The following is a 23,379-nucleotide window of genomic DNA, read 5'->3' as shown; positions in this document are numbered from 1 at the left end:
GTAACGACTCTAGTGAATATTCGCTAGAATCGCTTCTACTTTGCCTCTTCTCCCTTTGGTTCCTCTTACTATCGAATGCAACCTTTAAACATTATTGTAATGCAATCTTCTTGGGGGAAGTGAAAGTGCTTATATTTATTCCAAAAGACTAATGACACTAAGAGGCTGGGATAAGAAGAATAAACTGAATCCTCAGAAATGCATGTCTGGAGTCCTGAAACATTAAGAGAGTAGTTTGTACAATATCCTAGAAAACATATCCTCTCTGATTTCCGAGAAAGAGCACAAGAGCATCGACCAGTGACATGAAGCAGTGCTGTCCTATAGGACTTTCTGTGATGCCAGGTATGTTCTGTGCCATCTAACGGGTAGCCGTTAGCCACATGTGGCTCTTCAGCACTTGAAATGTGGCCAGCGTGACTGAAGAGTTGCATTTTTGTTTGTAGTTTTTATTAAATTTAAATAGACACATGTGGCCAGCAGTGACTATACTGGATAATGCAATATCCAGAGGCTGTAAAGATTCTGGTGTTTCTAGAAATTCTTGAGAGAAAAATAATATGTGGTAGAAAAATCTACAAGGCTGTGGAAACTTCCTTTCACAAAGTAATCATAATAGGCCATCCCCTGAAGCAAGAAAAAGTAGAAGAAATTCTTCATATGTTATATTAAGAAAAAAAATTTAGTTATAAATTATCACTTATATACTAACAATAGCAATAATAATGATTAACATTATATAGCTATTTTTAAGTGTTTACTATATTCCAGATGTTGTGCTAATCACTTCAATAAAACCATCTTCTTAAATCCTCCTCCTCCCCAGTATGACACCCCTTTTTCACTAATGAGGAAATAATACCCAGAGAGGTTGAGTAACTTTCTAAAAGGTTATAATCAGTAGAAAAGCCAGGATCTGAACTCAAACTATGCTCTTAACTACACTGACCCTCTGCAAAAAAAAAAAAACAAATAAAAAGAGAAAAATATTCATAAGAAAGAAACCTTACAATGCTTCTAACATAAAATAACCCAACTTAGATATTCTACCCACTTTACTACAGTAAAAATTGAAGCACTGATGCTTATTAGCTTGATCTGAACACTGAATTAATATTAAACATAGTCTGGGATTCAATGAGGCAAAACTAGATTAAATGGAGGATGTCCATAGGTACCATGTTTTAAATATTCATAGAGCTTGGAAAACACAAAAGAAGTAATGCAAGTACATGTACATATCAATGAGAGAGAGAGAGACAGAGAGACAGAGACAGAGAGAGTGGGGAGGAAGGGAAGAGGAGAGCAGTAAAGGAGGGATGCTTCTCTCAGAAATAGAAACTGGAAAATAGAAAAAAGAAGCATCAGATGTACTTCTGAAAACCCATTAAGACAAGACAGAACTCTTTCAATGTTAGATGGCAGTTGTGATTTTAATAAACTGCAATCCTATGCTGATTGCATAGAGATCAAAAAGGAAAAGCTGGGAGCGGAACACCTGCCCCACTGTGGTCATGGAGGACAACCCACAGGAGGCAGGAGACAGACAAGGGACTAGGCTGGGAGGTACCATTGATTAGCCACTCTCTCTTATTAGCAACTATTCCTAGGGCCTTTTAGCTGATTCTCTGCCTCCAGCTCTCCTTCATTTACTTTTACTCTGTTCCGAGATAAGTGTGAAGAGATGGTAATATCCCTCTGGGATGATCTGCCAGAGGAGGGGGAAGGGGAAGCAAACTAGGCAATCCCTTTTTCAAAGACAGCAATAAATCCTGTCTTGTGCATGCAGCAGATGTGAACAAAGAAGATGTAACAGATCTCTCCTTGGCAATCATCCCTGCCCCCACTCCCTCCGTAGCAATTATATGTTTCTGCACGTGCACACAGAGAGAAGAACCCCAGAGAACATCAGTATTTCCTTTAACAAGCAAAGCAGTTGGCAATGAATGGCTAATGAAAATGCAGAGAAGCCGTAACTCCCCCTGTCTTGCAGGCACTCCCAGTAGACTACAACTGTGTACAATGTGTACCCTTTCCAGAGGTGTGATCCAGAGCATAAGAGAGGTTAATTCTTTCTACAAAGCTTCTGGCTCATGTTTCTCGATCAGGGAAGAAGTTTAGTGGTACCAGTGGTGCTACATCATACTTCCTGGCAGACATAAATGGATCTGAGGTCATGAAATAAGTAACGCACCACCACCACCATGGTCATTCCCATCATATCCGGAAAGAAGGTGGTAACAATCCTGGATGATCTACTCTGCCAGTCAGAACACTTTGGAGGTAGAGTTTTATGTTCACATCTAGATCCTATACTCTGAATGCGACACAGGCACACAACTTTATTCAAAGGAAAGCAACAAGGATACTAAAAGTTTAAGAAACTGTCGAGGTTTAACTAGGAGAAGAGAAGACTCAAAGGAAACAGGAGAGCTGTTTGCAAATACCTGCCATGTCCTCATGTAGAGGAGAGATGAAATTTGCTCTACCTGTTCAACATTACCCCAAGGGACAGAACTAGGACTGGTGGGTGGAAGCTACAGGGAGACAGGCTTCAGCTCATTACCAGAAAGAACTTTCTGGCAGTCAGAGGTATCCAACCACCGGGTGAATTCTGGGGAAGGTAAGGTATGAATCTGCCATCATTGAGGGAATGGAAGCAAAGGTAAGATAACCTCTTAGTGGAGATATTACATCATGAAAAGAAAGAAGGAGATTAGACTAGGTAACCTTAAAAGGCCTTTCGAAATCTAAGGTCCTACAATTTAAGGGGTTATGGACCTCCTGATTTCATCATCTCAACACTGTACAACTTTAAGTTCGTAGCATAGATGGTATATGTGTCTGTATATCTGTACCTGTATCTATAGCTATGGCTGTATCTCCACAATACCAACTTTCTCTCGGAAGCCTTACAGAAGTGTGACATGGGGCCCAAGAAATATCACCATCATCTTCCTTCCTTTCTGCTTCTTCATCTACCACATACTGGCACCATGGCAGGCAGTTTACATAACTTATCTCTAATCTTTGAGAGTCAAGTTCAGCTAGGCTATCATGAGACTGAGTCAGTAACACATCATCTCTGGTTTTTACTTTCCTCAATTGACAAATAAAGAGGCTGAACTTGACTCAGGATCTGTAAGGTCGCTTTTAAGTTTTATGCCATTGTAAGTCTACGGGCAGTAACAGCAGCAAGGGAACAGCCCAATTAGTTCCTCCACATCCACCACAACTTAAAACCAGGCAGATAACCTGAAATATCTCTTTTCTTTGAAATAATGAACACCGTGTGCCGCTTTTCCTTTACATAGTAAATACAGTCTTGAAAATTTAGTGTAAATGGAATTTTCTGTAAAAAATGAAGTCTACTTTAAGCACACCAAGATGGCTAGTTAAAAGAAATCTTTATTAAAATAAGCTCAGTGTTTTACTGCAAAGTAACTTGTTCTATAAATTCGGGACTTTATACATTGGATTTTCTCGTATATTACTTTGTATTCCATCCATGTCATCCAGGCCAGTCACAATGGAGTCTTTTCCTTTGTGCTTGGTAATCAGTCAGATGGTATACTATAGAATTACAGGTTTGGAAGGAATAGTAAAACCCATTTAGTTCAATGCCTCCTCCTGTCCTGCCTCCAATTCCACCAACCCTATCCAGTGCCTGAATCTTCTTCTTAACATCCCTACCAAAACTCTGCTTATGCCTCCATTGATGAAGATGCCATATCTTCCCAGGAAGTTCCTTCCATTCTTGGCTGTGGATCTTGGCCTTAGGAAAGTGATTCTCGGTATTTTTTCTATCTCAATAACCACGAGGGAATCCCAGCATACTTTCATTAGTAATGGGAGTTTTATCTACAGCTGAACTTTTAAAAGAGGTCTCTCAAAAGAGCAAGAGAGTAATGGGAGGAAAACTTTCCCTTTTCATTCGGTATACTTCTGTTGCCAAATTTTTCACAGTGTATATATATAACTTTAATACATACATACATTAAAAAGAAGTGGTCCATGGGGGGTAAATGTTTATCACAGCAGTGGTAGGGAGTTAGACAGGAACAAGTCCCTTAGGGGAACAAGACAGAAAGAGAGAGAATGACATGTGTTTGATGTGACACCTCCATGGACTCTAAAAATGTACTGGGTGTGTGTGTGGGGGGGGGGGGGGGGATTGTTGAAATGTCACCTACCTCCTTGAAAATCACTGCTAATCTCTACTTCAATTGAGTATGCCTGCCCTTTAGGCACTTGGGGGCAGCTTTCAAGCATGCAGGGAAAGTTAACTGCTTTATGGTCTCATCAAGATGAAATTCAATGACTAGCTATATGACATGTCTCACTGTATAATGTATCTATCTGCTCCTGTTCTCTCCCATTCGACCTAATCCACAGTATATTGTTCTGATTGGACACTCTGCCTTCTGACATCACTCCTCTATGGTTTATTTTCTCTTTACCATGAAGGGTTAGCATACCTCCTAATTATTCAGATTAATTACCTTACTGCAAGCTCAAGGGTATTTTTTACCAAATATCCCTAGATGTCTCTCTTCTGTTTTGAAGATTCTGCAGCAATCTTGTCTGGATTCAGATTTGGTTCTATCACTTACTAGCTGTATAACATTGGCCAAGTAACTAAACCCCCTGTACTTTTGTTTCCTCATCTGCAAAATAAAGACAATTACAGCAATAAGCTGATATAGGTGCTGGAAGAATTAAACAGGACACACATAAAGGCATTTAGACCAGTACTTGGTCATCGAAGACACTTATCAATGTAAATTTGCATTGCTGCCTCCTCCTTCTGTGTCATCAGCAAACTCCTGCCCTGCCACTAATTATGAAACCCTCTTACTACAGACACAGAACATTTACTTGGCAATTTCTTTCTACTGGTTTTCTAGGTTCCCTCTTAATCAATCCAAAGCATTCTTGACATTTCATCTCTTCAACATAGCTCTCCCTGATGAACTGGATTAAAGAGGAATTTCTCACTTAGCATACCTACTACTATAGCCTGTTGGTTTTGTTTTTTTTTTAATGTTTATTTCTTTATTTTGAGAGAGATTAGGAGAGAGCATGCATACACGCATGCATGCACGAGCAGGGGAGAAGCAAAAAGAGAGGGAGAGAAAGAATTCCAAGCAGGCTCCATGCTCTCAGCACACAGCCCTGATGTGGTGGGGTGGGGCTCAACCTCAGAAACTGTGAGATCATGCCCTGAGCTGAAATCAAGAGTCGGTTGCTTAAATGACTGAGCCACCCAGGTGCCCCAACTACAGCCTGTTTTCATTAAATTATGATACACACTCATGCTTCACCAATTTATGTTCCTTTTCTTTTCAAACCTCTATTCAAAACCCATCTCTAAGAGCAGGGTTTGGAAAATTTCTTCTGTAAAGGGCCAGAGAGTAAATAATTTCAGTTTTATGGGACATATAGTTTCTGTTGCAGCTTCTCAACTCTGCCACTGTAGCATGAAAGCAGCCATAGATAACACATTAACAATGAACAATGGAAAGGCTTATGTTCCAAAAAACCTTTATTTACAAAAATAGGCAGCAGACAGGACTGGACCTATGAGCCACAGTTTGTCAATCTCTGATATAGAGGAATCCTTCCCTAAATAATTCTGCCTGTGATCATCTCTCTGTTCTACTTCAAGCATGTACTATACTTATTTATAAGCTTGTAAGTATTTGTATGTGGTCAGTCTCCCACTTAGACTAATGCACAGATCCTTTAAGAAGAGCTATTCTTTAAAGAAAATGTATCTAAGCCTAGGAGTGATGTGGGGTGTTAAGGACACAAAGACAAAGAAGTCCTAGCCTATGCTCACAAAGAACTCACAGATTAGTAGGATAGATAGCGATTCAATTACATAATCATAACACAACATGACTTTCGCTCTAATAGAGATTTGATATACAAAATGCTCTGGGAAAACAGAAAGGAATGATTAACTTTGCTTGGGGAATTGAGGAAAGCTTCACAGAGATGAAGTTGAGCTAGGATTGGCCGAAGGAAGATGAATAGGCATTTTAGGCAAAGGGAATATAGTACAAAGGTACTAAGGCATGGAAATGGACAGTGTGTTTGGACAAGAGCCAGCAGCTTGTTACAGACGGAAAAGGGTAGGGTAGGCTACAGGGATGAAGTGGGATAAGAACAGAAAAGCAGGCAAACAGCAAACAAAGAGCCTCATCTGCCATTCTAAGGCAATGGTATCATCTCAAAGATTATGTTAGACATTCAATATCAAGATCTGACTTATTAATGGTATTTTACCTCCATAAAAGGGTTCTAACTTTTTTCACAGACTTTTACATAATTTCCAATGTTCATACACTTTCCACACTTACATGGCTTCTAAATTCTGACACTGATCATGAACTTGTAATGTAGTGAGAAGAATGAGATTTAAAGGCAAAAGATCTAAGACTGACTCTTCCAGCACATAGTAACAAGATTTTGAATAGGTCCCTTTGTTTAAATGCCTCACTGTTTCCATAAAACAGGAATAGCGACAGTACCTACTTCACAAGATTACTGTAAAGACTGTGTTAAGACAATTCTGTGAAGAGTACTTTGCAAACTATAAAGAGTTGTATAAATGACACACAAGACTTATTAAAATCGTAGGATAAGTTGGCAAGAAACGGTGGGATTCTTTTATTCCCTCTAATTGCTTTTTGTGACACATACATTCATATACAGCCTAACAGAGTGAAACTATTTCCGTTATGTATAAATACAGGTTCTGACCTTTCCGAAGATCTGATTTTTGCATGGTACCATCAGCTATATCAAATAGGAAACTGTTCCTCCTTAGTGAGATGGAGAAATCTAGAAGCAAAAGATAGAAAAAATTAGAAATGTAAACTACTGTAGAAGACATGCAGTGAAATTAGATTTTTATCAGAGGAAACCAACAGGCTGGACAACCAGACAGGGCTTCCAAGGACAGCAATTTGGATAGGTTTTCAATTATCAAGACCCTTCCCTAAGTTTTGTGGGTTCAGAACACAGATTCTGTTAAAAACAGAATAGATTCTTGAGGGCAGTTCTATAGGTCATTAAACGATGAGTAGGTAAATTAGAATGCTAACTTATTAATTTACTGTGAGAAATATAACGGTCACGAGGAGTAAAATATTGTAGGCTGGAAACTATAAAACACTGCTGACAGAAATTAAAAAATAAATAAATAAATGGAATTCTTTCATGAATTGAAAGACTAACATTGTTAAGATGACAATACTACCGAAAGTGATTTACAGACTAAATGCAATCCCTCTCAAAATCACATGGAATTTCAAAGGACCACAAATAGCTGAAACGGTTTTGAAAATGAAGAATAAAGTTGGAAGATTCACATTTCTTTATTTCAAAACTTACTACAAAGCTAGAGTAATCAGTGTGGTATTGGCGTAAGGACAGACATACAGATCAATGGAATAGAATAAAGGGCCGAGAAACAAACTCTGATATATATGGTCAAATGATTTTTTGAGAAAAGTGCCAAAACCATTTAATGGGGAAAGGATATTCTTTTCAACAAATGATGCTGGGAAAACTGGATACCTTATAGTGTATAAAAAAAATAAACTCAAAATGCATCAAAGACCTAAATACAAGAGCTAAGATTAAAAAACTCTTAGAACAGAAGGGAAAATCATCATGACACTGGGTTTGACAATGATTCTTGGATATAATACATAAACCACAGGCAATGAAAGAAAAACAGACAAATTAGATTTCATCAAAATGAAAAACATTTGCGCATCAGAAGATACTGTTGTGAGAGTGAGAGACAACCTACAGAATGGGAGAAAATACTGGCAAATTATATATCCAATAAGGGATTAACATCTAGAGTATATAAAGAACTCCTATAATTCCACAACAAAAAGCCCTCAAACAACCCAATTAAAAAACAGGCAAGAGGGGCGCCTGGGTGGCGCAGTCGGTTAAGCGTCCAACTTCAGTCAGGTCACGATCTCGCGGTCCGTGAGTTCGAGCCCCGCGTCAGGCTCTGGGCTGATGGCTCGGAGCCTGGAGCCTGTTTCCGATTCTGTGTCTCCCTCTCTCTCTGCCCCTCCCCCGTTCATGCTCTGTTTCTCTCTGTCCCAAAAATAAATAAAAACGTTGAAAAGAAGAAAAAAAAATTAAAAAAAAAAAACAAAAACAGGCAAGGGACTTGAATAGACATTTCTCCATTTAGCTCTACAGACTGCCAATAAGCACTTGAAAAGATACTCGGCATCATTAATCAATAATAATGCGAATCAACAACACAATGAGATACCACTTCACACCCATTCAGGTGGTTATCATAAAGGAAAAAAAGAAAAGAAAAATAACAAGTGTTGCCAAGATATGGGGAAATTAGAACCCTTGTGAACTGCTCCTAGGAATGAAAAGTGATGTAGATGCTGTGAAAAATCTCAAAAGGATAAACATAAAATTACCATATGATCCAGCAACCCCACTCCTGGGTACTGTCCAAAAGAACCGAAAGCAGGGACTAAAACAAATACTTGCACACTAATGTTTAGAGAAATATCATTCACGATAGCCAAAGGATAGGAACAATCCAAGTATCCATCAGTAAATAAATGGATAAATAAATGTATACATTTAAATACACAATATACAAATAAATACACAATGGAGTATTACTCAGCCATAAAAAGGAATAAAATCTGACACTTGCTACAACATAGACACATCCTGAAAACATTATTCTAAGTGAAATAAGCCAAACTGCAAAAGCACAAATATTGTATGATTCCACTTATACTTGTTAACTAGGCAAATTCACAGAGATGCAACATAGAACAGAAGAACAGGGGCAGGGCAGAGGAGGGAATGGTGAGTTACAATTTAATGGGTACAGAGTTTCTGCCTGGGATGATCAAGAAGTTCTGGAGACAGTAGTGAAGGCTACACAACATTGTAAATATACTTAATGCCTTAAAATGGTTACAATGGTAAATTTTATGTTACATATATTTTACCACAAAGATGGGGGGGGGAGGAAGAAAGAAGAAAAAAGAAACAGGTAACAGGTGGATCTGCATCAAGGTTTGACAGTCCCATTCAACCATCTCACAAGAGGAACACAAAAAGCTTCACAGAGACTTAAAAGAAATTAAGAAATTAAGTCATAGCATTCCTTTTCCTGGGTAATCTTAGATGCAACCAGCCATCAACTTTCTTTATGACCTCCCATTTTGCAGGTTTCCAAGCTATCTTCTGATAAACACATCCTCTCTTTGGATAACCTTACTATCTATATACAGCACGTGGTACAGATGAGCTTTGGGTTTGAATAACAACTTTGTCACCAGCTTTGCAAACTTGGGACAAGTTGCTACATGTCTCTGAGCCACAATTTCTGCACCTCTAATGTGGAAATTATAGTGTCTATGCCAAGGGGTTTCTGAGGGTTGAATGGCATTATCTATTTTAATGAACGGATATAAGTAAGTATCTGATAACTAGGGGATCCTTCTCCACCTCCCTCACTTTTTGTCCATCAGGTTCCTGCCTCTAGCTCCATCGGCATCCGTACAAACATCGCCACAGCTCTCTGGATTAGAGGGTCTTGCTAGTATCTCCGTCAGAAGCCTTTTCTCCAAAACCAATGACATCCAAAAGACCAAAAGCAAATGTAGACAAATTCATTTTCTGTCCATCTCACAAAACTCTCCTACAGGAATCTACTACCCTCCCTAAGGGCAGAGATATTTTATATCCCACACATTGCCTATATTAGAAAAAATAACTTGGCGTTTTTTAAATTGAATTTTCAACAATTCTAAGTTTTCTGTAACAGGATCTTGCATAAATTTCCAAATATATAAGTCCTATTTCTACACTTGTAGTACAAAACAGTAAGGTAAAAACAGTAAGTATGCTTCTCTTTCAGTGATAAGTACCCAAGCAAAATATGCAAGGTGTACAGGGTGCGATAATGACTATTTCAAAGCCTGCTATACTATAATTGGCTTGTATTAGAAGTGCCAGAAGTAAAAGAATAATTGTACAATGTTCCGCTATGAAAAAAACCCAATAATGAAGTTGATCTGATGTCAGGCAAAATTATATTATACAAATCAGAAAAAAAGCCTGTTTAATCTCCACTTAAAAAGCAAAACATCAAGTAATGATCAGAGAATAACATCATATCAAAATTCATATTCCTGAGGTGCCTGGGTGGCTCAGTTAGTTAAGCATCCAACTCTTAATTACCGCTCAGGTCATGATCTCACAGTTCATGAGATCGAGCCCCGCTTTGGGGGAGCCTGCTTGGGATTCTCTCTCTTCCTTTCTCTCTGTCGCTCCCCTGCTTGCTCTGTCTCTCTTTCCCTCAAAATAAATAAATAAACATTAAAAAAAATTCATATTCCTGATTTCCTCCTAAATCACCACAGTCAGATGTTCAATTTCATCTTATCTGACTGACCTAAACTCCTTCAGCTGCACCCATTGGGATTACCATCGTATTTATTTATTAATCACGTCTAGGGATAAGACTGGAATCAGGAGACAGAGAACCAAGGCAGAACAAAGAAACTGAAAGGTTACAAGGAAAAGAGTAACCTTTTTTCCACTATTTAACAAAACGACATTTTGTTTTGTTAAATAGACATTCACATTGTTAACTTAGGGAACTATAATAAGAGAAGGGAATCAACTATGTGCTGGGCTCTGTGCTAAGCACTTCAAAAATGACTTTTTATTGAAGTATAATATGGATACTGAAAAGTACATAAATCCTAAGTATGAAGCTCAGTGAGCTTCTACAGTGTGTCTCCCAATCAAGAAAGACCTTGTTACTGGCACCCAAAGAGGCAGTCCTTCGTGTCCTCTCCCAAGTCACCACTCCACCCAAGAGGAAATTGTCTTGACTTCTGTCATTGTAGATTAGTTTGGCCTGCTTTGAACTTCATACGAATACTACTATATCCCATGCCCCCTTTCATGTCCACTTCCTTCCACTCAACACTTTGTTTTGAGAAGTTCATCCATGCTGCCCCAAGCACTTTTACCTTCATTACTTGATTTAAATAACCCAACAATTCTGTTATTTCCCATTTAGCTCAAAAACAAAACAAAACAAAAAAACAACACGAAAACAAAAACCAAACAAACAAACAAAACTGAGGTTCTGAAGTTAACCGAGATTAAGTAAGACATCCAAGGTCACACAGCTACTAAATGGAAAGGCTAAAATTAAAGACTGTCTAATATGAAAGTCCATGCTCTTTTTGGTTCCATTATGCTTGCTTGTTGTATTTAAAACTAACAAAAAGTCAGTCCCTTCCCTGGTTTACTTATCATAGGCCGTATATACGTATTGAGGCTTGGCAAACAGTCAAGTACTACGCAAGCGTAAGGAAGTACTGGTAGCACAGGACGGAGCTACCTAAGTGCAGTGGCTTTTAAAGGTTTTATGACTGTGATCCACAGACTTAACTCTAGGCATTTTTATACAATATGCATTCCTAAAACCTTGCACTTTGTAAAAATTATGCACTAAAAATGGCCTTGTGGGAAAAACAATGTTATGAATATACTAAAAAGCCCATGGAACTCTGTATTCTTCACACACACACACACACACACACACACACACACACACACACGCAGATCTGAGTCATTAAGAAAAGTTTAAATTCAGCTCAATAAACTAAATTAAAAAGAAAGGGTACAATTCATTTTAGGATAATTTCCAACTAAAATGATTTTTAAAAATAAAGATTTAATGTGTAATTGAACAAACCTGTAGCTATGCAGAACATTAAGCTTCTAAGAATGACTTATTTCCCCAAGGTTTCCTGGAGTGAAGATTTGAATGCACGTCACCATCTGCAGACAGGAAACACTTAATAAAAGCTTTTCATGGTGGGAAAATTAAAATCTGAGGTCAGATTCGTATGGCTTTGGGGACCGGTAAGAGACTATTAACCCATTTACCACTTTTTAACTGTTCACACGACCCAAGCTGATCTTTGAAAAATGTCTGTTACCAGGTACCAGAGATCTCAAGATCAACTTAGAATTAAGTTAATAAAATTAGAGTCTAATACTTTAGAGTCCTGTATAGAAAACTACCTTCCTCAGACATAGAGCCCTGAGAGTCAATTAAATCTTCACCTGCTTAGTTCACATAATTTCGGCTCACTGACAGAGTGGTATCTATAAACCATTCTATAACCACCCCCAAAGTCTCAGGTTCTTAGCCTAAAAGAAATGAGTTATGACTCCCTGGCATTGTCCAGAGTCTTGTATGAATGTTACAGAATTACAAGCCTGAGGCAATTATGGCTTCTCTGTAAGAAGAAAGCTGCAACTTAGACTCAAACTTGGCCTGGTTCATTCCATGTCACCAAGGAGTCACTTCCACTGGGCTTCAAATTCTTCACCAGAAAACCAGGGGGTTACAACTCTACACTGCATTCCCAGGCAGGTCCCATATTTACCATAAACAAGCTACATGCTTGTTTCCCCATCAACCACCTCTACAAGCGTCTGATTTTATGGCTTCATAGAAAATCCTAATGTTACTGAAATATGGGAAATTTATCAAGTGATATCAGTTGTCTTCCTGTGAGCTCCTCAGGCAACTGTCCCAACACCCATTTCTGGCTGGGAATCTTTGAGACTACCTCTTTCTTCCCTGCATCAGTAAGGCCAGAGACTACAAAGGGGCTTCCAATGGAATGTGTCTTATATGAGTCAAACAGTACAGCAATCTCAGGAAAGGGCTCTCTTCCCCTAGAAAGCAAACTTTACTGAAAGGGCATGCAATAATCTTTGAGATGTAGTATTAAGCTAAGGCGTATGGTAAGTTAAAAAAAAAAATATTTGGGGATGGGGCACCTGGGTGACTCAGTCTGTTAAGCGTTAGACTCTTGATTTCAGCTCAAGTCAAGATCTCATGGTTCGTGGGATGGAGCCCTGTGTTGTGCTCTGTGCTGACAGCAAGGAGACAGCAAGGAGCCTGCTTGGGACTCTCTCTCCCCCTCTCTCTGCTCCTCCCCTGCCTGTGCTCACATGTGCACATACTGTCTCACTCTCTCTCTCTCAAAATAAGTAAGTAAACATTAAAAAAACATTTGGGGATGATAAAGAATATATATACAAACATTCCACACAGCAAAGGCAGAAGAGTGGTGCCATTTGCTAACTAACAGTCATTCTCTTTTTACTAGGAACTTTCTTCACTCTAACAAGTCAGAAAACCTTTCCATAGAACCAGAGAGCCAGCAGGAACCAAGAGGCATGAGAAGAAAAATATGCATGTCCAGTTTCACTTCAGAGATAAAAGTTAGTGATAGCTTAGCTTTTTGAGTGGTTTTTTTTTTTTTAATCTTAGAAATTTAGCTTTTAGGACACAAGATGCCTTTCTCAACTTCCTCAGCTTTTGACCCAGCAATTCATTCCTTAATTAAAATCTAATTTTTCTTTATTTTGAGTCCCTGGGGATCACTGGGCCAGGACTAGTGGCAGATTTTATTTCAGAGAACAGTCTTATATGGTGGTACTAGTTCAGAGAGCCCCAGAGATTTATTTCATCAAGATCACTGATGGGTGTAAAACCCGGGCAATACTCTAACACAGAGCGGTGACTTGTAACTTTTTTTTCCCACCCTGACATACCTGAAGAGTACAAAACCCTCTTATCAGTGACGGCAGGCTCAGTAAAGGCACTGATTTTGGGCAAGAGGGTAGAAGGCAGCACTTATTTGATGGGAAGAGAGGCTTCACACTGAAGGTGTTTGGAATCTCCAAGGATATTTGTGTAATTGGGAAAAACACCTCCCTCAGTCTAAGGGCTTCTTCCACTGCCCTGCCCCTGACCCAGGGTCTTAAGCAGGGCCACCCAAAAGAAATATAATTCAAGATATTTATGTCATTTTAAGCTTCTAGTAGTCACATTTTAAAAAGTAAAAACAGAAAAAAAAAGAGATGGAAATAATTTTAATAATGTATTTTATTTAACCCAGTATACTGAAATATTATCATTTCAGCCAGTAATTATAATTTTTTTTCAGCCAGTAATCATTATAAAAATCAATTAAAATGCTTTATATTCTTCTATTAAGTCTTCAAAATCTAGTGTGTATTTACAATTATAGGTTATCTCAATTCAGATGCTAAATTTTCATCAGAATTATTTGATTTGAATTTAAATTTCATAAAATTTAAAGTTGAAATAGAAGATTCACATACCCAAGATATTCAAAACATACTTTAAAATTTCCCAATAATTGTATTGAGAATCAGTTTTTAAATTTACATATAATTGAAGTTAAATAAAATTTACAATTCAGTACTTCAGTCCCACTAACCATGTGGCTATCGTATTAGACCACCCATGTTTAGAAGGCGTACATTAACTTAAATATTAAGTACTTAATATGTTCTAAGCACTTTACTTGCAATAAGTTGTTCAATTCTCACAACCCAATAAGGTGGGTATTATTATCTTCATTTTATTGATGAGAAAATCCAGACAGATGTCTCACAATTTGCCCAAAATTACACAGTTAGTAAATGGTGGAGCTGGGATTCAAAGCAAGGTAACTCAGCTGATTTCTTGTCTCTAAGGCTCGGGGTTTTCCAGGAAAACTAGACTATTTAGTATGCCCCAGGCATAAGTGCAATCTTCTGTCTCGGGTTAGAGGCTCTCAGCACTGGCTGATTTTCTCCATCATATGGCCCTATCCTGGTTATTTGCAAATGTAGGTTAGATCATGTCACGCCTCTGCTTAAAACCTCCCAAATGCTCCTCCTAGCACTTAAATCCAAGTCCTTTACCCTGACCCACATCATCATCCTACATGACCTGACCCCTCCCCTTCTAGCCCTCCTCTCTTATAGTGCTCATCCTTACCACTGTTCCAGCCACACCATCCTCCTCTGCTCCAGATTCAGGCCAAACTCCTCACTATCTGAGGGCCTCTGCACTACCTGGAATGCTCTACCCCGTAATTCACATGGCTGGCTTCTTACCACTTAAGTCTCCGCTTAAATGTCATCTCTTCCCTGACCACTTTATCTAAAATAGTCACCCAGGGACGTCTGGGTGGCTCAGTCAGTTAAGTGTCCGACGACTTTGGCTCAGGCCATGATCTCGCAGTTCATGAGTTCAAGCCCTGCATCGGGATCTCTACTGTTAGCATGGAGCCCGCTTCAGATCCTCTGTACACACACACATTCTCTCTCTCTCTCTCTCTCTCTCTCTCTCTCTGACAGACAGAGAGAGAGAGAGAGAGAGAGAGAGGTAGTACGGGCATCTGGGTGGCTCAGTCGGTTAATCATCCAACTTCGGCTCAGGTCAGGATCTTGCTGTTCATGGGTTCTAGCCCTGAGTCGGGGTCTGTGTTGAAAGCTTGGAGCCTGCTTCAATTCTCCCTCTCTCTGCCTCTCCCTGTTCACACTCTCTCTCTCTGGCTCTCAAAAATAAATAAACATTTAAAAAACAAAGTAGGGGCGCCTGGGTGGCGCAGTCGGTTAAGCGTCCGACTTCAGCCAGGTCACGATCTCGCAGTCCGTGAGTTCGAGCCCCGCGTCGGGCTCTGGGCTGATGGCTCAGAGCCTGGAGCCTGTTTCTGATTCTGTGTCTCCCTCTCTCTCTGCCCCTCCCCCGTTCATGCTCTGTCTCTCTCTATCCCAAAAATAAATAAACGTTGAAAAAAAACAAATAAAGTAGTCACCCAGACTCCCTCTATCATACCACTCTTAGTTCTCCGCAGCAGTCAGCACCATTTAATATTTGTCTATTTATTTGTCTGCTCCACTGGGGCTTTATCTGTGTTATCCATTCAGCACTACATCCCAGCACTTGGAATAGCGCCTGGTATAGAGGAGGCACTCAGTTAAGTATTTTTGAATGAAATGAATGAGTGCTAATCATCAAGAAAAAAAAACATAAAATTTTAAAATTACATAACCGGAACACAGTGACTGCTTTCTGAATTTAAAAAAACATTTGGATGGTTTGTAAGTAGAACTTATAGGTGATTTATGAGGGAAACAGTTTAAGGCCAATCTCTCAAAATGAAACAAAACAAGCTGGGTCCTTTAGTATATATAAGTCAGTCTCAAATCTGACAGGATCATTACCAACAGGTAATGAGAGGGTGAAGGGGGTTGAGACACATAATTATGACTATAACTTAGCTTCTCAAAGACTTTTCTGAATACAGTCCGCACAGCTCATTAAGGAAATCCACCTGACACTTGGCACAGCCCTGGAAAATAGGGAAGGGCTGCAGAATCGTTGCAGAATTTCTGTAACATATAATCTAAGCGTGGCTATGTAACGGAGAAAATCAATCAACGCTGAGACGCTGTAGCCAAACAAAGGTAACGGGGAGGGCATACTAAATTTACCGGCAGGGCATACTAAGTAGGCCACTCACTGTCCTGGGGAAAAACCGGCACTCAGAAACAAAACATGGGTGTTGATGGAAGTGCTGACACACCTGGGCTCTGAGGATCGCCGCGGGCACCCCTGCTCCGGGCAAACAAAGCTTCTGGCTGCAGTGTTCGCTAACAAGCACAGAATGTACACTATCGTTTCTGATTTAATTTTAAAGATACTTTCAAAAGAGAAAGAGACAATAAGGATGACTATAAATGCCTACTCTAAATGTGACACTGAAAAAAGACTAACTGAAGGCATTCTCAGGAAAATGCAATGGGATGATTTAAGGTTGGGAACAATAATGTAGGAGCACAAATAGTGCAAACAGAAGGAGCAAAAACAGATTCAAATAATGAATAACTCAGTAAAAAATTTTTCATGGGTACAAAGAACTGTAAGTAAGAAAACTGTAATTTAATTACAAATATTTGAAATGTATTTGCACTCCTGGTTTCCAAATTCGTTTTTAAAAACCTGATTCAGTAAACTCCTAAAGAATTATCCGAAAAATTTCAATATAGCTGGGTGGGTAGAGGGACAGATAAATAGGAAAGTCACACTTACAAGTAATGGTAAAATTTAGATGGCAGACATAAGGGTTTTTACCGCAAAGCCTTTTCAACTTTGTTGTATGCTTAACATTTTTTGTAAGTAAAAATAAACTTGAAAATATCTCAAAGAAGCTGCTGTCTCAAAGCTTAACATGAGGCAATAGTGAAAAGGTAGGTGGTGTTATAGAAAGAATGAACATTGTTTTTTAGTACTTCTACATATAATGACCATTCATCACAACAAACCTGAGGGATATGTGGCATTATCTTCATTACATACCCTACACTATACCACGTGCGTGCGCACGCGCACGTACACACACACGTACACACACACACGAGGCTCAAAGAGTACTTTAACAAAGTCAACTTGCATATCAGTGAATATTAAGCCTGGGATCAAAATATTCATATACACTTAAAAATCTACCTAAAATCTTGGGGCGCCTGGGTGGCTCAGTCAGTCAAATGTCTGTATTCAGCTCAGGTCATGATCTCGTGGTTGGTGGGTTCGAGCCCCACATTGGGCTCTGTGCTGACAGCTCAGAGCCTGGAACCTGCTTCAGATTCTGCATCTTCTTTCTCTGTCCCTCCCCCACTCACGCTGTCTCTCTCTCTCTCTCTCAAAAGTAAACATTAAAAAAAAAATCTACCAAGGGGCGCCTGGGTGGCTCAGTTGGTTAAAAAAAAAAATCTACCTAAAATCTTAATCCATCTTTATTATTTATTTTCCACAGATATCCAAGAAAGTGAAGCACTTTAAAAATAATGAGAACATGTGAAATATACTTTTTAAAACAATGTTTTTACAAGACATTATACAAAATATAATGGACTTCCAGTTTCAAAGTCCTTTATAATTTTTTTTTTTTTTTTTAAAGAGAGAGAGAGTGTGTGCACAGGAGCGCAGGGAAGGGTAGAGGGAAAGGGAGACAGAATCTTAAGCAGGCTCCACACCCAGTGAGAAGCCCAATGTGGGGCTTGATCTCACAACCCTGAGATCATGACTTGAGCCAAAATCAAGAGTCAAACACTTAATCAAATGAGCCACCCAGGCACCCCCAAAGTTCTTTATAACTTTCAATGCTAACTGACCAACACACTATCTTATTTGTATTACATTATTTGTGTACATCTTTTACAGTTCTTTTAATGCTGTAATTCCCTTGAAATTAGGATCCATATCTGATTCATTTCTACATTTTTTATAATAATACTTTGGTAGTTTAGTGAATGTTTACTTAAGGAAACAATGTGATCTTCACAAAAGATATGCAAGGTGACTAGGACACCTGTTCACATTATTCTTATTAAACACTTGAAGAAACAGAGGCAAACTCTGATCCTATGTTTTAGCTAAAAAGCTCCTTTTTTGAACTAGGGTTCCAGTCTTTTCCTACTGCACCAATGACTCAAAAAAGACATTAAACCTGATTCTCCAACTCGGAGTCTGGCAGGATGTCCAAAGGAAAAAGCTTTAGTTATGTTATTTTTTAGGTGCTGAGAAATGCTGAAAGAAGGATCCTAATGTAAGTAAAAAAGGTTTGTAAACCTCTTGATTTCTTTATTAGGACCATGATAGAAACAAAACGAAAGTGCTTCTTGAAAATTCTAAACTTGGTTATAAGTTACCTAAAACTCAACAAAACCAGAAGTTGATATATAACAGCTAACATTTATACTCAGCTCTTTGGGGCAATTCTATGTATACGTGTTATTTCATATGACTTTCCATAATACACAGTGAGAGATTATTATTACTCCCACTTCACGGATGAGGAAATTTCAGAGTTAGAGAGTTAGCAGGTGACTGAACAGGGATTTGAAACAACCTAGGTCATGCTCTTTGCAGTATACTATGTTGTTGCTTGCTTGCACAAAACCAGTCAATAGCTTTCTAACTGGTCTCTCTCTACCTCCACTCTGTCATGTGCGTGGCAACTGGCGTAATCCCTTTAAAATAAGAATTCCATCGGGGCACCTAGGTGGCTCAGTCGGTTAAGCGTCCGACTTCGGCTCAGGTCATGATCTCGCAGTCCATGAGTTCAAGCCCCACATCAGGATCTGTGCTGACAGCTCAGAGCCTGAAGCCTGTTTCAGATTCTGTGTCTCCCTCTCTCTCTCTCTGCCCCTCCCCCACTCACACTCTGTCTCTCTGTCTCTGAGAAATGAATAAACCTTAAAAAAAAGTTTTTTATAAGAATTTCATCATGTTGCTTCTCTGCTTGAAATCCTTCAATGGAGCCATGTAGCCTGTAGAATGAAAAGCACCAAAGTCCTTGGCATTGCATACATAGCCTTTCAAATCCTAAATTCTTTAAGATTTGGCCTCTGACTACTTCTCTAGCTTCATCTAACCATCTTCTCCTTCCCTTTACCTTCTTCCCTTAAGTTATTCTAAATGACCTGCGGTCCCTCAACTCATCTGCAAGTCCCTTTTCCCATTATACACACAACTTGTCAACTTAACAACCCATCCTTCAAAATTTAACTCAGCAATCAATGACTCTCTTCTTCCTCAGTCCTCTTAGCTCTTTTCCCTAGATGATCATTTTCCTTTCTCTTCTATGTTTATATCTGGCTTGTATTTGCAGCGTTTAAATGCTGTATTACAGTTATTTGTACAATTATTGTACATACCTTTCCTGCCTATTTGATGGAGAATCCCTAAGGGATGTCTTAGTCACCTTTACATCCCTAGGTTCTAATACAGTGCCTGACAGTAGCAGGCATCAGATACATACATGTTTGTTGAGCTGAATTCAAATAAACTCACTTAGGAAGGACACAAATGTTAACACAGGATTTGGATTTTGCAAAATATAAATAAAGGGGAAAAAATAAGCCTTAAACTCTGTAACAGAATTGTGCATAACAATGGCAACTGCCCTGAAGGTCCCTGCTAGTACTCTGTGCCCCAGCTGGGCCTCCAGAAGGTTCATTACTTTCATATTATCACTGTGGCAATTTATTAATGAGCTCAACACAAGCAAGACAAATTGAAATGACAGTCCTGGCAGCTAACATCTCTTATTTATCACTAGAGCTAGTCTCTCACTAGCAGGGCCATGGATAAGCCTTCTTCAATGCAAAACAATATTTACAGAGTAACTTCTAAGAGACCTACAAACACTGTGGTTGGCACTAAGGGGAATCCAAAAAAGTGTAGGTCCTCATTAGGATGAGAAAAGAATGTGTTTTTGAAAAATAACTCAAAACTGAAAAACATAGATATCCATTAGAAGTGATGGTAAAGGACTCATGTAATTCATCATTTATGGGTCAATTACCTCTCTAAGGGCTAATTGAAGTACCACTGGGGTTGCTAGTGCTTCATCCTGACGGAGGCAGCGTGCATGAGAAAGAAACCAAAACCAGTATTAGGCATTCTGGCAGAAGGAAGGTTCTGAAAACTAAAGCCACCACCCCTCCAAAAGTTTGAAGGCTTTTTGGTACCACAGCATTCCTACCAATGGTTTCAAGTTGCTCTCCTGAGATAAAACAAAGGCAAATCATAAGCTGTTAACATAGAAGAGTAAACTTTAAGTGCAACTAGACATAAATATGCTTTCAAAAAGATAAAGAGCCTGGGTGGCTCAGTCAGTTAAGCGTCTGCCTCTTCTTTCAGCTCAGGTCATGATCTCAACTGTGCGTGAGTTCAGGCCCCGTGTGGGGCTCTGCCCGACGGTGCAGAGCCTGCTTGGGACTCTCTCTCTCTCTCCCTCTCTCTCTGCCGCTCCCCAACTCACGCTGTCTCTGTCTCTCTCCCTCTCTCAAAAATAAATAAACGTTAAAAACAATTGAAAAAAGAAAAGATCAACGGAAGTAGCAAGAAACCCCGCAGATACGGGCAGATACTACACACACACCATCTTTCACTGGTGAGTCTAGTCTTTCCACGGAACCCCGACTGGACATCTTCGGGCTACCATAACAAAGTACACCAACTGGATGTAATAAGCAAAAGAAATTTATTCTCTCACAGTTCTAGAGGCTAGATGTCTGAAATCAGGGTGTTGGGTGTTGGCAGAGTCAATGCTCTCTCTGAAGCCTGCAGGTAAAGATACCTCCTTGACTCTTTCAGCTTCTGGTAGCCTCAGAAAACTAACAGATTTGGGTCCTGACAGGAGGGGGGTCCTGCTCTAACAAATAGTTAGAAATGAGAAAGTGGCTTTGGAATTGGGTAATGGATAGAGGCTTAATAGAAAAAAAAAAAAAACAACAACCTAGTTTGCCTTGGAGATGTTTAGTAGAAATATGAACATTAAAGATACTTCTGGTGAGGTGCTAGAAATGATGAACATGTGATTGGACATTGGAGGAAAAGCAATTCTTGTTACAAAGTGGCAGAAAACTTGTCTGAATTGCGTTTAGTCATTGGGTAAACTCTTGTAAGTGATAAACCTGGATATTTAGCTGAGAAAATTTGCGAAGTGTTGAAGTGTGGCCTAGTTTCTCCTTGGTGCTTATAGTAAAATATGAGCAAAGATAAATTGAGGAATGAACTGTTAAGCAAGAAGGAACCAGCACTTGATGATTTGGAAAATTCTCTGCCTAACCAGACTACATGCTCTGGAAATAGGGCCAAGGGTGTGGTGTGGCTGGACAATCCTTTGCCTGTGACTCATAGATACAATCAACCATCTAGCTATTCCATAGCTAGGAACAGAGATATGGTTATCCAGGAAAGATTTGGACTCTCTTATCAGATGGTGTGAATCCTCATGAACTGCATGAAAGCCTGACAAGGTTTTTGAGAATTTATACCAGCAGAATATACCAGTCTGGATGGAAGGGAACAAAGACTGAACAAAATGAATGACACCAAGGGCAAAGCCACAGATGCAGAGGCCTGGGCCAATGGAACCCTCGAGGTGTGAAAGGGTGGGGCTGCCCTATTAGGCCAGAGGACAGAGCACCTGGTCACGGAGGATTATTGTCAGGCCTCGAAATCTAATGGAATCTGCCCTGATTGTGAATTAGACTAGTGACCCTTTTATTCCCTCTATTTGCTCCCCTTTGTAATGGAAGTATCTTTCCTACAGTTGTCCTACCTTGTATCTTGGAAGCAGGTAACTTGTTTTCTATGTTTCACAGGTACACAGATGGAGAATTTCGTATCAGGATGGACCATACCATGGTCTCGCATGTACCTGATTTAGAAAATGTGATTTGGGACTTTGAGTTGACTGTATTTATATGAGATTCTGGACTTAAGAGTTATTGCTGAAATGGGTTAAAACTTTGGAAGGATATTGGGATGGAGCAAATGCATCCTGCACAATGGAAGGTCATGAACTTTGAGGGGCCAGAGGGTAGACTGTTATGTGTTAAATTCACCGTTCATGTGATGGGTTGGATTCACCAAAATTATGTACTCTTGGTACCTCTGAATATGACAATATTTGGAAATTGTAGATATAGTTAAGCTAAATGAGGTCACAGGGTAAGCCCTCATCCAATAGGACTGGTGTCCCTCTAAGAAGAGGAAAACAACATGTGGAGACAGACACACGCAGGGAGAACACCACATGATGACAGGCAGAGATTGGGGTGATGGAGCTGCAAGTCAAGGAATGTCAAGGATCGACAGCCACCGCAAGCTAGGAAGAGACTGTATTCAGTCTCAGAGGGAGCATGGCCCGGCTGACACCTTGATTTTAGAGTTCTACCCTCCAGACTGTGAGACAATAAACTTCCATTGTTATAAATCACCCTTTTGTGGTATTTTGTTACAGCAGTCCTAAGAAACTGAAGATACTTAGTACTAACTTATATTCAAGACTTACTATATACAAGGTACTGTGTTAAGTGTCTTGTACCTCATGAGGAAAAGAAATAAAATAACTTTCTATACACTACTCTTAACCATTATACTAAACTTTCTCTCAGGTACCATATGCTGTATAATAATTTGATCTTTGTCCTAAGTTCTTGGCATAGAACTTCTAGTAAAAGGCGAAAGATTTATGCGATCTGAAGAGAAACCAGAATATTGGCATAGAACTTCTAAAACCCCTGGAATTTTCCAAGTGACAGGGATATCTTTGTTATTCATAAGCCCCTTGGATCACACATGAGTGTGTGCTAATGAGATGACTCAGGATGGGGGCTGGGTGCCAGAAAGATCAATCACCGGATTAGAGGACTGGGGCTGTGGGCCAGCCCACCTTCGGGGTCTATATAAAAAAGCCCCAATCAACACTGTGAACACTGATGCTCAGCAGAACTTGCTAACTGGTAAACACATCAATGTGCCAGGAGGATGCCCTGATTCCCTGGAGAGAGGGCATGGAAGCTCTGTTTGGGATTCTTCCAGACCTCACCCTACAGGTCTCTTCGTTTGGCTATACCTGATTTGTATCTTTTATAATAGGCCTA

At 39.5% G+C, this 23,379-nt stretch overlaps 1 protein-coding gene across 13 annotated transcripts in view; it reads right to left on the bottom strand.

The window, feature by feature from the left end:
- SCMH1 (Scm polycomb group protein homolog 1) overlaps positions 1 to 23,379 on the bottom strand; it is a 187,452-nt gene that overhangs the window by 140,741 nt on the left and 23,332 nt on the right. For 4 of the 13 annotated variants that reach the window (XM_047869812.1, XM_047869814.1, XM_047869815.1 and 1 more), the window contains one exon: positions 6,769 to 6,849. In XM_047869812.1, the coding sequence (XP_047725768.1) occupies positions 6,769 to 6,793 (25 nt within the window). In that variant the 5' untranslated portion in view covers positions 6,794 to 6,849. Of the gene's footprint in view, positions 1 to 6,768; positions 6,850 to 11,794; positions 11,881 to 23,379 lie in introns of those variants that run through there. The other 9 variants (XM_047869826.1, XM_047869822.1, XM_047869810.1 and 6 more) reach the window with 5 other exon arrangements.

The sequence above is a fragment of the Prionailurus viverrinus genome, chromosome C1 (assembly GCF_022837055.1).
Source record: "Prionailurus viverrinus isolate Anna chromosome C1, UM_Priviv_1.0, whole genome shotgun sequence".
In the NCBI taxonomy this organism is placed as follows: Eukaryota; Metazoa; Chordata; class Mammalia; order Carnivora; family Felidae; genus Prionailurus; species Prionailurus viverrinus.
Note: the sequence above shows the minus strand (reverse complement) of the source record. Positions and strands in the feature narration are given on the sequence as shown.